General features: G+C 39.6%; 1 protein-coding gene across 4 annotated transcripts in view; it reads left to right on the plus strand.

The window, feature by feature from the left end:
* UPF2 (UPF2 regulator of nonsense mediated mRNA decay) overlaps nucleotides 1-15,057 on the plus strand; it is a 124,843-nt gene that overhangs the window by 89,624 nt on the left and 20,162 nt on the right. For all 4 annotated transcript variants that reach the window (XM_032244067.1, XM_032244070.1, XM_032244069.1 and 1 more), the window contains 3 exons: nucleotides 5,565-5,669; nucleotides 6,017-6,115; nucleotides 11,474-11,641. In XM_032244067.1, the coding sequence (XP_032099958.1) occupies nucleotides 5,565-5,669; nucleotides 6,017-6,115; nucleotides 11,474-11,641 (372 nt within the window). The remainder of the gene's footprint in view (nucleotides 1-5,564; nucleotides 5,670-6,016; nucleotides 6,116-11,473; nucleotides 11,642-15,057) is intronic.

Below are 15,057 nucleotides of genomic sequence, written 5' to 3' on the forward strand. Positions count from 1 at the left end.
TGCCTCCCAGGTTCAAGTGATTCTTCTGCCTCAGCCTCTCAAGTAGCGGGGATTACAGGTGCCTGCCACCACGCCCCGCTAATTTTTGTATTTTTATTGGGACGGGGTTTCACCATATTGGCCAGGCTGGTCTCAATCTCTTGACCTCGTGATCTGCCTGCCTCGGCCTCCCAAAGTGCTGGGATCACTAGCGTGAGTCGCCGTGCCCAGCCCCTTAGTTGTTTCTTTTAATTTTTTTTTTTTTTTCGAGACAAAGTCTTGGTCTGTTGCCCAGTTTAGAATGCAGTGGCGTGATCTTGGCTCACCGCAACCTCTGCATCCTGGGTTCAAGTGATTCTCCTTCCTCAGCCTCCCGAGTAGCCGAGATTACAGGTGCCTGCCACCATGCCTGGCTGATGTTTGTATTTTTAGTAGAGACAGGGTTTCACCATGTTGGCCAGGCTGGTCGCCAACCCCTGACTTCAGGTGATCACCATCCCAAAGTACTGGGATTACAGGCGTGAGTCACTGCACCTGGCCTCCTCCTTAGTTGTATGATAGTAAATGTAACTAGTAGTATGTTTCTGTTATAAAATCCATTGTTTAATTAAAAGTTTTTAAAGAAAGTAATAAAATGCTGATTATAGCATTTTTATTTAATAAGCAATTTAAAGAAAATAATTGTTTAATCTCCGCGTATTTTCTTTTTTTGGACACAGGGTTTCTCTCTGTGGCCAAGATGAGAGCTCAGTGGTGTGATCATAGCTCACTGCAACTTCAGTCTCTTGGGCTCAGGCGATCCACCCACCTCAGCCTTGTGAGTGGCTGAGACCACATGAACATGCTACTACGCCAAGCTAATTACTTTTTTTTTTTTTTTTTTTGGTAGAGATGGGGATCTTGCCATATTGCCCAGGCTGGTCTCAAACTCCTGGGCTCCAGCAGTCCTCCCCCTTAGCCTTTCAAAGTGCTGGGATTACAGGTGTGAGCCATTGCACTCCACTTCTTGTGTATCTTCATCTCACTGTTGAATATGGACTTTTTAGTTAGTGGATTTTATACTCTTCAGAACAAAATTACTGGCTAGATATTAATGAGCTTTGCTTTATTTTTCCCAGATCTCTTGGTTATATGAAATCTGAAATTCAACACATACCACAGTAATTGATATGCCCTTTGTGCATCTCTGATTCTGTTAAGCGAAACCATATGAAATTGCTCTTTTACTGTTTCTGCCTTAGCAAAATGTCATTTCTGTATGATTAAAACTAGCAGTTTTAATTCTTTAGGTTTTGTTGTTGTTTGAGACATTACTCACTCGGTCGCGCAGGCTGGGGTGCAGTGGCACAATCTCAGCCCACTGCACTCTCCATCTCCCAGGTTTAAGCAATTCTTGTGCCTCAGCTTCCCAAGTAGCTAGGATTTTAGGTATGTGCCACCACGCCTGGCTAATTTTTGTATTTTTAGTAGAGATGGGGTTTCACCATGTTGGCCAAGCTGGTCTTGAACTCCTGGCCTCAAGTGATCCTCCCACCTCGGCCTTCCAAAATACTGGGATTACAGACATGAGCCACCACGTTTGGCCTCTGATTCTCCAGGTTTTTTTTTTTCCAAACTCACTTAGGTTTAAACGTTCCATGAAAATGTGTACATCTGTAGTCCCAGCTACTCAGGAGTCTGAGGCGGGAGGATTGCTTGAGCCCAGGAATTCATATCTAGCCTGGGCAACCTAGTGAGACCCTGCTTCTTTACATTAAAAAAAAAAAAAAAAGTGATCCAAATTAAAGGATATCTGGGATTTGCTTCATAATCTGGAGGTAGATTGGGGAATGGGTTAGGGGTATAGAAGAAACAAAACAAGAGAGTTTCAAAAGTTAGAATGAGTAAAGAGTCGAATAGAATACTGATGAAAATAAAATGCAAGTCATGAAATTAGCAATTTTTCACTGAAAGTATTATTTTAATTAAATATTGAAAATTTAAATTTGTAATCAATACTTAAGTGTTTTGGGGAAATTTAATTTCAGTTTTAAAGTTTTTACTTTAAATGGAATGTAAATATTTTGAGAATGCGGGTTTAATATTTAAAGGAATGTTAATTGTTTATAGCATTCATAAGATAGATTTGCAAACTGGATTTTTAAAAAAGCTTTATTAGAATTAAAGAGAAAGGACTCATAAGGTGATTAAAGTTTTCTGCAGTCAGATGTAAGAATCTGTAAGGCTGTGTTTCCTTTAACCCTCAAGCTTTGTAACTTACTGGATATTTGGAATCATTTTACTGCATAAAAAATGACTTTGCTGTTAGTTAAAAAGGATTGGTTATGAAAAGACAGTATAGGCAATAATGTACGGTTTTCCTAATTGGCTGGTATTTATAGGCAGTGGAAATGCATCATTATTTATGTTATTTGCTACCACTTTTTCTTTACAACCTTAGAACTTCTTTAGATATAAGTAAGTTGGTAAAAATACAGAACTGGAGTATGTTTCCCTAATTGGCTTTAGTATACTAGACGGACATTACAATATATTGCTTTGCTTTCAAAATGAGGTTGTAATAGAAACATTCAGTAGTAGAATTTAAGTAGGCTTATGAAGTATTTTATAACAACAAAGGGAAATAAGAAAGTATTTCCATTTCATATTTTCAAACTAATCTTATGGTTGTTTTGGATTTTGCTGCTGCACTAATTACACAAGCAGTATCTAAAAAATCCAGCATTCTTGGTAAATACATTAAGGAGCGCTCATTTTCTTATTAATTTCTCATTTAAAGAGTTATATGTTTCCTCCTCTAAGTGCATTTTTCTCCTTTTTAAACATGAACTTTATCATTTTGGTAGTTATATCATTTGTAATCATTACTTACTTTTCCAGTTGGAGAATGCATATTGTACACGATACATGTGTTTGCTAGTTAAAAATGCAAACAAAGTGTGCAGAGGGAGGATCCATATGTTTTATCTGGGAGAAGTGAGATGGGACCATGTTTCACTTTGTGAGAAATGAGTTGGAATAGTTCACTTCCCCTTTCATTCCAAGACCAATTTCCCATGATCACCCTCCAAACATAGGAGGAAAAATTTATTAAAGAAAGAAAGTGCATTGATTATGAAGTAATAAGAGCAATGGATATTCTACAGTTATTTACTTCGAGACAGAAGGGTTGGAATTCAGCTCTTAAAAACAAATGCTGTGTTCTATTTTTATCTTGGTCCTCAGCTATTTAAAGTTCTATTTGACCTTTTGAAGTTATTCTTAGCATCTAACAACCAGAACATTTTCTCTTAAATATCAGCTCTATAAATTAAAGATAACTGTTTAAATTAAATGTTTGTCTGTGATACCTCCAGTTTTCTCTAGCATTATATAATTTATCAACAGAAAGTACAAGATTCATTCTTAAAATAGCAATAAATTTGTTATTTACCGAGCATTTATTATTCATGGTTACTGCCCTAAGCACTGTATTTGTATTACCATTTCTCATACTACCCTTGCAGTAGGTGGGAAACGAAGGCACAGATAGGTTGAATAATTTACCCAAGATCATAGAGTAGGTGGTGATAGAGCCAGTGCTTGAACTAAGGCAGCTTGCCTTTTGCTACACTGTTCCTCTTGCTTTCCCTAGCCTGCTTAGGTTTTGTGGTCCATTGATGAGCACATTTTAATTCCACCCATTATTATATCAGTGTACCCTGAGATTAGGGCAAATGAAATTCTTCTTAAAAATTTTAATTTGACAAATTAATGCATGCTACATTCCCTGAATAATATGAAACATCAAGGATGGATGGGGGGAAAAATGTATTTTAGTCTAGCTTTTGAATGCAAAATGTCTTTTAAGTGTTAACAAAGGATTCATTTTTTTAAGAGCAAATTTAAGAGCTCCTCTATTGCAAATTTAATTTTGAATTATAAAATTAACTCAAAAAACATTAATGCATGGGGGGAGGTAATATATTGATGTACATTTTAGTCTTTTTTTTTTTTTTTTGAGATGGAGTCTCACTCTGTTGCTTAGCCTGGAGTGCGGTGGCGTGGGCTCACTGCAACCTCTCTCCCATGGGTTCAAGCGATTCTCCTGCCTTAGCCTTCTGAGTAGCTGGGATTACAGGCGCCTACCACCATGCCTGGTTTTTTGTATTTTTAGTAGAGACAGGGTTTCACCATCTTGGCCAGGCTGGCCTTGAAGTCCTAACCTTGTGATCCACCCACCTCAACCTCCCAAAGTATTGGGATTACAGGTGTCAGCCACCTCGCCCAGCCAGCATTTTTCTTTTTTTGGGGAGATAGAGTCACTCCCTCACCCAGGCTGGAGTGCAGTGGTGCGACCTCGGCTTACTGCAACCTTTGCCTCCTGGGTTCCAGTGATTCTCCTGCCTCAGCCTCCCGAGTAGCTGGGATTACAGGTACTTGCCACCATGCCTGGCCAATGTTTTTGTATTTTTGGTAGGAACAGGGTTTCGCCATGTTGCCCAGGCTGGTCTTAAACTCCTGTCAAGTGGTCCCCCCACCTCAGCCTTCCAATGTGTTGGGATTACAGGGGTGAGCCGTGGCATCCAGTCATTGGTATACATTTTTGAGATGTTTTCATTTTAGGAACTCAAAATCTTCAGTACACTTTTGGAGTTTCGGAATTAATTGGTACATACACTAAAGATAATGTATTAAAGATAAGACATTTAAGTCATTTGTTTCAGGAATTATTTGGTCATCTTGGCATAGTGAGAAGCAGCTGGGTTTAGTCTTTTTTTTTTTTTCTTTTTAACTCTTAAGGAACCACATAGGGGTGACTTGTGATACTGGGGTGGAGGAGTAAAGGAAGTTGCACTCTGTGTCTTATGCCCTTTGAAAATCTGTCGGGGCTCTGCCCCATCTGTTTGAGAAGAAATTTCAGCTGATGAAAGTGGATGGAAGGAGAGACTGATTGTGAAGATGGGTTGAAGTAGTCCTTGAGAACCGCCAGTTAGGGGGAGCTGAACGGCCAGCTCTTCTGCTTAATAGCAGTGTGCCCTTGGGCAAGTAACTTCACTTTTCTGACCCTCAGTTTTTTCATGTATAAAATGGGAACAGTAAAGCTTGGCCTTCCATCCTCTGAATTGGGTAGAGCAAACAAAATGAAGTGTATGAAACACCTTCCAAACTGAAGTGCTTTATAAAGGTAATGCTGTATCATTGCTTTCAGCTGTTAATACTGTTCCATTTGAACTTTTGTTGGTTTCCATTGCCGTTAGATGGGTATTAAAGAACATTCAGCCTCTCTAGATTAGTTTCAGGACGAGGAGAACACAAAAGGCTTAGGAAACTTGTTCTTTGTGGAATTCAAGGAAGAGCTTCTACATTCGATCTCTGTATTGTTAGATCTGCTGAAGGTAGTGAGAGGGGTTTTCAATGACTGATTTATCTTGAATGTTGCCAGCTGACTTTGCCCTCCTATTGAAGGTAGACTACATAAAGAGCTAAAACTTGAGAATAATAAACAATTAACAATTATACAGAAGTTTTTGAAATCTTTTTAAGGTGTGTAAAGTGTGGTTATGCTTCTCAAAGTGCTTTAATCTCATGTTCTATAATTTCAGGAGGGTTCTGATAATGATGATGATGAGGGAGAAGAGGAGGAGGAAGAGAATACAGATTACCTTACAGATTCCAATAAGGAAAATGAAACTGATGAAGAGAATACTGTACGTACGGCTGAAAAATTTACTTTTTAAAATTGTGCAACATTTTTATAGTATTTCAATTTCAGTAATAAAAGAAACAAAGTATTTTAATTAATTTTAGTAATAATCAAAAGAAACAAAAACTTTAGATTTTCTTTTGATTATAAAAAATATTTCTTTAGAAATTCATTTCAATTTGTTTTCCTAACCATTTTCTTTAAGTTCTTTTAACATTGAATAATGTTAGGTATTTTACTCACTTTACTCCTTGAGTTATGTTGAACAAGTTATCAATACTAAAAGGCTTTGCCCTGGAAAACATTACAATTAAAATTTCTGGTCTGATTTTATTGTTCTGTTTTAATAAGGAGGTAATGATTAAAGGCGGTGGACTTAAGCATGTACCTTGTGTAGAAGATGAGGACTTCATTCAAGCTCTGGATAAAATGATGCTAGAAAATCTGCAGGTATTAAATATCGTTTGTTCCAAAGACTCTTCTCTATACAAAACATTGCAGCCCATTACATTCTGGTTCCTTTGAAGGCTTCTCCTAAGTGTCTCTGTCTCTTCTGCCATAGCTTTTGATAGATTGTGTGTAGACAGCTTGCAGCTGCTTGTCCTTGTATCCCACATCCTGATTTGCATGAGGTAGAGTCGGAGAAAATGCAACACACACAGGATTTGGAACAGAATAATTTCATTCTGCCAATATTTGCCCCTCCCTCCCTCCCTCCCTTCCTTCCTTCCTTCCCTCCCTCCCTTCCTTCTTCCCTTTCCCCCCTTCCCTCCTCTCCCCTCCCCTCCCAGTTGCCCTTCCTTTCTTGACAGATTCTCGCTCTATTGCCCAGTCTGGAGTGCAGTCACGTGATCTCGGCTCACTGCAACCTCTACTTCCTGGGTTCAAGGGATTCTTGTGCCTCAACCTCCCAAGTAGCTGGGATTACAGGTGCATGCCACCACCCCAGGCTAATTTTGGTGTTTTTACTAGAGACAGGGTTCCACCATGTTGGCCAGGCTGGTCTTGAACTCCTGACTTCAGGTGATCCACCTGCCTTGACCTCTCAAAGTACTGGGATTACAGGTGTGAGCTGCCACACCCAGCCTATTAAGTCATTTCTAAGACTTCTTTCTTGCAGTTTGTTTGGATGCCAAACCGTGCAGAAGATAGACATTTTGGGGTCATTTAATTTAGTAAATTCTTACATTTATTAGTTGAATAGCGTCTGTGTTAATGGAAAAATATTCGTTATTTAATGTTTAAAGAAATACTAGTTGTTTAATGTATTTATAGCATAAATAAACTGGATTTTCTAAAAAATACCATCTAGCAGCTTTTTGAATGCCACAGTAATTTGAAGTAACTATTTTTTTTAGAGTTAGAGGCAAAATCTTAGACTGTTAACTTCAACCCTATATGCACTTGTTGTTAACCCTTTGGTGACTTGAAGAGTGGATTTGTTTGAATGGCAGTACACAGGCCCCATTGGGGTGGGTTTGGTGGAAAATGGGAAGGGAGGGAGTGAGGATACTGGATGTAGATAAGTCCTGAGGAGTTTTGCTAGAAAGGGAAGAGAAATGGGGAGGTAGCTAGAGAAGGTCATAGAGTTAAAAGACAGGGTTTTTTTTTTTTTAAGGTAGAAGATATTATGGAGTCTTTATATGCTCATGGAGCAGTCCTTTAGAGTTGAAATATTGGATTTTACTTTCCTTGATGCTGCTACAGCCAAAGGTATGATCAAGTGCAAATTAGTGTTACAGGTGTTTTAGGAGATCTACTTCTTCCTCTATATAGTAAAATAATATGTCTTCATATATCCAGAAAGCTCCTAACTTATGAAATAAATCTTACATTTATGTCATTTAGGAGCCCAAGTGATCAAATAAAACATAATCATTATAATCCCTGGGAGGAGAGACTAGTTTTCTACTTTGAGAAACTTCCCATCTTATATGACTCAATAGCCATTTACTCTGCCACTCGATATGTTTATTGGGCACCTACTATGTGCCTAGCAGTGTGCATCAGGCTAAGGATAAAGTGGTAAATACAACTGATATGGTTCCTGTTCTGATGGAAGGTAGATATTTAACAGCTAAACAAATACATCATTTCAAATTGTGTTAATGCTAAGAGCAGAATGCTTTGTTGGAGAGTAAGGGAAGGGCCTTCCTAAATAGAATAATGGGGAAGACATCTCTGAGATCATGAATTTCAAACAGGGCAAGTCAAGTGGAGCCATCCATCCAGGAGAAAATTAAAGCGAAAATGGGAACAGTCTGTCAAAGGTCTTGAGGGAGGAAAGAACCTGTATTTGAAAAACGAAAAGAAGGCCAGCACTAATAGAGGGCAGGGCATGATCCTAGGTGGGAAGGTAGGGGTAACCACCAGGACAAGACTAAAAGCAGGGAGCCTGGGCAGACGGCTGTTGTGGTGACTCAGGTGAGAGATGATGCTCAGCTGTATAGCTTATGGCCAGGCACATGGAGAGAAGTCTGAATTTGAGCTATTTAGGTGATAGAACGACCTGGCTTATCTGGTGCTGGATTGGATGTAGGTGTGTAGGGGGCGAGGGGTCAAAGATGATAGTTGGTTTTCCGGATTGGGCCACTGGCTAACCTCTGGGACAGGAAACAAGGGACCAATGAGCAAAAGTTCCCCTTTGGCCATGTTATGTTTGAGAAGCCTGTGAGATGTCAGAATGGAAATGTCAAAATGGAGATTAGAGGGTTATGTGGAGTGAAAACATAAATGTGATTGGTAGAGTATATTTAAAGCATGGGAACAAGTGAGTCATGCCTGGTGTAAAGTGTGGAGAGAGGAGAGAAGCAGGGTCAGGATTGAGACCTGAAGAATCCTGACATTTAGAAATAAGGTAGAAAAGCTGGTGAAGTCAAAGGAACTTAAGATTTTGATATAGTCCAATAATTTTTGCTTATTGACAGTTCTTTGAAGAAGCAAGCTGGAAGGATGGGAAGATGTAATCAAGGAGGAGGGAAGTTTGGATTCACATTTTTGCAGATGTGCTTCTTGTGCTGGAGAAAAACTTAATCCTATATTGGGCCCTAGTTTTTAAGCATTATCAAAATACTGAACAACTGTACAGTCTCTTTGTTTTGATGAAATTGTCATAGGAAGATGCAATATCCTAAAGATATTAATTCTTCATAAATCAAGCCCTTAAACTTAGTGTAATCCTAATTATATCACACCAGGAAGATGTTTTGTTTTGTTTTGTTTTTGCATGGGAAAGAGAAGAGCAGGGAGATCAATGCAGAATGAATTTAAAATTATTTCTGAAAACATCTGTAAGAATAGGTAAAATAGCTAACAGATTTCTGGGAAATGAGTGAAATGCTCTACAAGATATGAAAACATTTTAAACTGACAATAATAGTTTGATACAGGAATAGATGAATGAGATGGAGGGAATCCAAAATAGACCCAAAACATGACAGTTTAATAATATGTTGAAGATAGCATTGCAAGTCATTAGTTAAGGGAACACAGGCAATAAACAAAAATAAAGCAGACTTTCTGTTTTATTTCCACACCAGAATTAATTGCAAATCTATCAAACACTTCAATAATTTTGAAGGCTGTTAGGCCCTGCATAAAGTGCTTTACATCTATTCTCTGCACAGTGCTGTCAGACACTGTTAGCATTCTTTTGCTGTAGCTAAAGAAACAGGCTTGGAAAGACAAGAAGCTGGCTTACAATCACGTGGCTAGGAAGTGGTGGAGTCTGTTCTCAACCATTTTACTGTGTTGCCTTGTAGCACAGGATGCTATAAGAAACTTGAAGAAATGACAGGCCAGGAAGAAAATATTTATAGTCTACACAAAGGGCTAATACTTCTATAGCAAACCAATGAGAAACTATGAATGACCTAGTTTTTTTTTTTTTTTAATTGTGTGAAAGGTAATGGCAAAATTATGCCCAAGCTCATGAGTAATAAAATAATATGCAAATTAAGATGAACCTTTTCATTTATCAGACCATCAGATATAGAGATTTACAAAGTGATAATACCCAGTCTGGTTTTGTTTCAGCAAAGGTATTTGCAAATGTCAATCTGTCCAGCTTTTTTAGAGGGAAATTCAGTAAACCTGTCAAATGGGCTTGCCAGTTGATTTAAAAATCTACCCTTAGTTAGTAATTCTCTTTATAAAGCTAAATATATAAAGATGTCACATTGTTTGTGGTAGGAAGGAAAGTCCTTCCGTGTGTGGGAAGGAGCATTAAAAAAAAAAAGAGTCTGGATTGCCTGTCAATAAAGAATCAATTAAATAATAAGGGCATATCAATGTAATTAGTACTGTATATACTCAAGAGAAAGTTGCCCAAGAAATGAGATTAAACAGAAGAAAAAATATGTATGTTGAGTATACAACGATATGCATAGTGGTTGCTTGTGTTTATATGTGTATGTTAGTATATGCGAGAAAAAATCCGGAAGATCATACTCCCATTGTTCATAGTTGTTGCATCTTGGGGTTGGGGCACAGGGAAGTATCTGGAGGAGTAGTGTGGACATACTTACTAACACGTTTTTGTATTTAAATATTTTATGAAGAGAATATGTTAATTTTATAATCAGGAAGAGAAATCAATATTTGTCTATCATGCTCCTTTTGAATTTTAAGTAAAAAGTCTTTTTAAATCTTATGAACCTGGGAAGACTTCAAGCAGATTCTGATAAATTGGAACTTAAAAAACAAACAATAAAACACGATGTTGCTTGATTTGCAAGCCTGTTGAATCTGTAGGGCCTGTATCAGAAGACTGTTTAAATGGTGGGAGAGCAGTTTCCAAGACTTTTACGGCCTTTCAGCATTCCCTCCCTAGCTTTGAGGAATGTTGAGCTCTTTTCTCTTTGCTGCTCATTAATCAGTCCTGTGTTTTCAGTTCCCTAAGTGCACCCTGCTGGTTCATGTCCTTGCTTTTGCACCTATTCTTCCCCTACCTTGATTCCCTCCGCATCACCCAAACTGCTCTTTTACCATCTGCTTGGAAGAAGTCGGATGAAGTCTTTCATGTTCTTAAATGTACCATTTCTTTTCAGCCTTTCGTGAAAGGCACGCAGCCACTCCCAGCCAGGCACAGGTAGTCACTTAGTCTCCTCCATAGGTGATATACACCTGTGAGGTGTCATCATAATTGTTGCTATATCTGTCTTAACAAGTTTATGAGCTCTTTGAGGGTAGAGGCCAATTATTTTTACCATTACTATCCCCAAGCCTGTAACACATGGCAAGTCTTCAGTGAAGGTTCATTTAATTAATTGATTGGAAAGTTCAGTGTCAATGTTAAAAATAATTGATATTACCAACCAAGGAATTCATCAAATGGTCATAGATTTCATTCATTCTTCAGCACTCCATGAGCTCCTGCTGTGGGTGACGCCCTGCTGGGGAGCCCTGGAGAAAGGGATGCAGTGGTGAGCCCACCCTGCCTGGTGATTACAAAGGAAGATGTGGTCTAGGAGGATGAATAGAAGGGCGTAGGGTGTTTGAGGAACAGGAGAATTCGGTAGAACCCGCAGCACTGCATGCTTGGGAAAGGCTGGAGCCGTCAACAGAAGCCAAGTCCCACAGTTCCTTCCATGTCATAGACAGAGGTGTTAGGTGGAGGGGAGAAATACTTGGGTTTATCCATGTTTCAGAAGGAGTATTATGGTGGTTGTGATTGTTGACTGTTAATGGCTCTTATGACTGTTGTGTTTTAAGAAATACAGCATTGAATGAGTTTGTATTTATATTGACATATATCCATATATATGTATATCTTGGGGTATTTATTATGTCCCTTTTAATTTCTTTTAGCAACGAAGTGGTGAATCTGTTAAAGTACACCAACTTGATGTTGCCATTCCTTTGCATCTCAAAAGCCAACTGAGAAAAGGGCCCCCACTGGGAGGTGGGGAAGGAGAGGCCGAGTCTGCAGACACAATGCCATTTGTCATGTTAACAAGAAAAGGCAATAAACAGCAGGTAAGAAACTGCCCACCCTGGTCCTGTATTTATAGCTGATTGTGAGGTTACCCAGTGTAAGGAGCAACTTTGCTTTATAGGTTCTAAATTCTTTTTGACCTATAAGAGGGTAAGGGTTGGACGGTTCTGAAGCATTCAGTGGTAGAATAATTTTATCCCTTATATGGTGTTTGTTTTGTTTTTTGGGACGGAGTCTCACTTTGTTGGTCAGGCTGGAGTGCCGTGGCAGGATCTTGGCTCACTGCAGCCTCTGCCTCAAACAGTTCTCTCACCTGAGCCTCTGGAGTAGCTGTGATTACAGGCACACATCACCACCCAGCTAATTTTTGTTGTTGTTGTTGTTGTTGTTTTCTTTGAGACAGAGTCTTGCTTTGTCGACAGGCTGGAGTGCAGTGGCAAGATCTTGGCTCACTGCAACCTCTGCCTCCGGGTTCAAGGATTCTCTTGTCTCAGCCTCCCAAGTAGCTGGGACTACAGGTGCTCGCCACCACACCCAGCTGAGTTTTGTATTTTTAGCAGAGATGATGTTTCACCATGTTGGCTAGTATGGTCTCGATTTCTTGACCTCATGATCTGCCCACCTCAGCCTTCCAAAGTGCTGGGATTACAGGTGTAAGCCACTATGCCCAGCCTAGTTTTGTATTTTTAATAGAGACGGGGTTTCACCATGTCGGCTAGGCTGATCTCGAAGCCCTGGCCTTAGGTGATCTGCCCACCTCGGCCTCCCAAACTGTTGGGATTACAGGCGTGAGCAACTGCACCCGGCCCCTTATGTGTTTTAAATCATACATATTTGTAAGAATATATAAGTACCTTGACTTCTAACACGAAGGTTCCACCAGCAAGCACCAGATAGGGAAGGATAGAAGGGTAGTGACTGACACAGCCCAGGAGGAGGCTCAGATGCCATCATTTGAAAATCACACCAACCCTTCTCCGTATTCCTCTCCATTTTTGTTGTTTGCTCTTTCCCCTTCATACAAGATGGTCCCTCAAAACCATTTCCCCCTCTACCAAGCTGTTACTTTAGGGATTCATAGTTGATTTGTCATATACTTACTGAGCATCTGCTGTGTGCCAGGTACTATTCTATTCCAGGTCCTGAGGCTACAGTGATAAACAGGAAAACATCCTGCCCTCATGGAACTTACCTCCTACTGAGAGGGAGAGAGACAAATGCACATATTTGCAGATAGTGAGACATGGTATGAAGAGAATATAGGGTCTCAGATACTCCTTTAGATGTATTTAGGTCACTTCTGTAAATTTTTTTTACATTTTAACATTTCTGAGCTCAAGTTGCTTCTTAGAGTCCATGGAATCCTGTGATAATTGACAGCATTTCTTTCTGCGTTAGTGATAAGTAAAATAATGGTGCATCTTAGAATTAATAGAATGTTAGATTTTGTTGTATAGGGTAGCTGCCACAGTTACCTTAGACAAGTCGAATCCTGGGCTCTCACATTCATTTACACAGTCATTTAACAAATATTTATCATTTACCTGCTTCACGCTAGGTGCTTCTGTGTGCAGAACATAGCAGCAGTTACCCAAAGTCCCTCCTCTCTTGGGAGCTTTCATCCTGGTGTTGGGAGGCATATGAGAAGTACGCCGAGTCATGTTGAGGGGATGGCTACCAAGGAGGATAAAGCAGGTTAAGACGATAGAAAGAGACAGAGATGGGGAGGCACAAGGAGAGGGAGGCTGCCTCCTAGTTAGGATGATCAAGAAAAACTCCACAATAAGTTGCATCTGAGATGCTCTCCCCACTAGAACAACCTCAAACAGATGATGCTTAAATTTTACCCTTGCTTTTGTCAGGCAGCTTCTCCTTTACACTGAGATCAAAATTGTGCAGCATAACACTTTTTGCTGCAGTGATACCACCTATATACCAATTAGAATCAGGGAGTATGGCTGGGCTTGGTGGCTCACGCCTGTAATCCCAGCACTTTGGGAGGCCGAGGCGGGCGGATCATGAAGTCAGGAGTTGGAGTCCAGCCTGACCAACATGGTGAAACCCCATCTCTACTAAAAATACAAAAATTAGCTGGGCATGGTGGCACATGCCTGTAATCCCAGCTACTCAGGAGGCTGAGCCAAGAGAATCGCTTGAACCCGGGAGGCGGAGGTTGCAGTGAGCTGAGATTCTGCCACTGTACTCCAGCCTGGGCCAAAGAGTGAGACTCCATCTCAAAAAAAAAAAAAAAAGAATCCTGGAGTATGGGGCTGGCAAAGACTCAGTATTGAGAGTTAACCTTGATGGGTTCAGAGCATTGCTGAATCTTCCTCAGACACTGCCATCGGTGGGCCTTGCCTCTAGCCCAGGCTCCAGCCAGGCTTCATGGTGATTTCAGGAAAGCCATACCTCTCCCCTTCTTCGAACAGGGTTATCTGTGGGGAAAATGAGAGCTTTTTAAAAAATGAGGCCCAAAATTTGGCGTTGTACTGAATGAGATCTTTGCTAAGACTGCTGTCCTCAGAGCACCTGGAAATGTTAATTCACCACTATTGCCGGGATTCACAAATCCCAGCATTTTTGCTTTTCGAGGGACTACTTAATTCTCTGAACTAGACTTTTCTATTTCAGTTACCACGTTTTAGATCTCCTTCATTCTCTTTTTCTTTAAAAGCTCTTAGCTTCCTCCTCTATCCCCCCATCGCCAGCTTTTCTTGGCAAAATTTCCAAAGGCAATTAGGCCGTCAAGTTGTAAGGCATACGCACATGGACACAGCCACTGCAGATCTGTCTGTTGAATTGTGAAGGGCAGCACATGGCAGCTTCTGTTAAATATACCTTGGTCCCTGTTCCTGCGCCACTGCTAGATAATGATATATTCCATTGACACACTAGGACCATGATTTTTGTTAACTAAAAGAAAGTTTCAGAATATCTCTCTTTGAAGGTCAGATTGCACAACAGTAAATAATCAGTTTTTTTCTTCCTCCCTTTCATGAAGTACATGAATATTCATTATCACCTTGGTCAGCTCTACACCCCATCTGGCCCATATAGAGCATGTAGGCATTGAAAATAAATTAATCAAAGCCTACTTAAAAAAAAATTATGGGATTTGAAAAATAAGTACCTCAACAGTCTGGAATTCCAAAGTGTATGGATCAAAATAAGACTTTGTATATTTTAGAAGGAATATTTTTGGTTCACAGTAGGTAGATTATAAACTCTGTAGTTTATGTAATTTTATGTAAATGAATTTGAAGTCCTTGTTTCTTAAAATGTAACATTTAGTTTAATTTTTAAGGCTATATTGTTATTAAATTTCAAAAATATTAGCAGGCATGAAATGAGAACTCAGAGTTATTAAGTAAATTTTCAGCGCTTCTAAACTTTATTTGGAATTTTGGAAAATGTTCGGTTTTTGGAACATTATTTGAGGAAACATCAGTGGTATGTT

This window comes from Sapajus apella, unplaced genomic scaffold (assembly GCF_009761245.1).
Source record: "Sapajus apella isolate SASKATOON/1434 unplaced genomic scaffold, GSC_monkey_1.0 scaffold53, whole genome shotgun sequence".
NCBI lineage: Eukaryota > Metazoa > Chordata > Mammalia > Primates > Cebidae > Sapajus > Sapajus apella.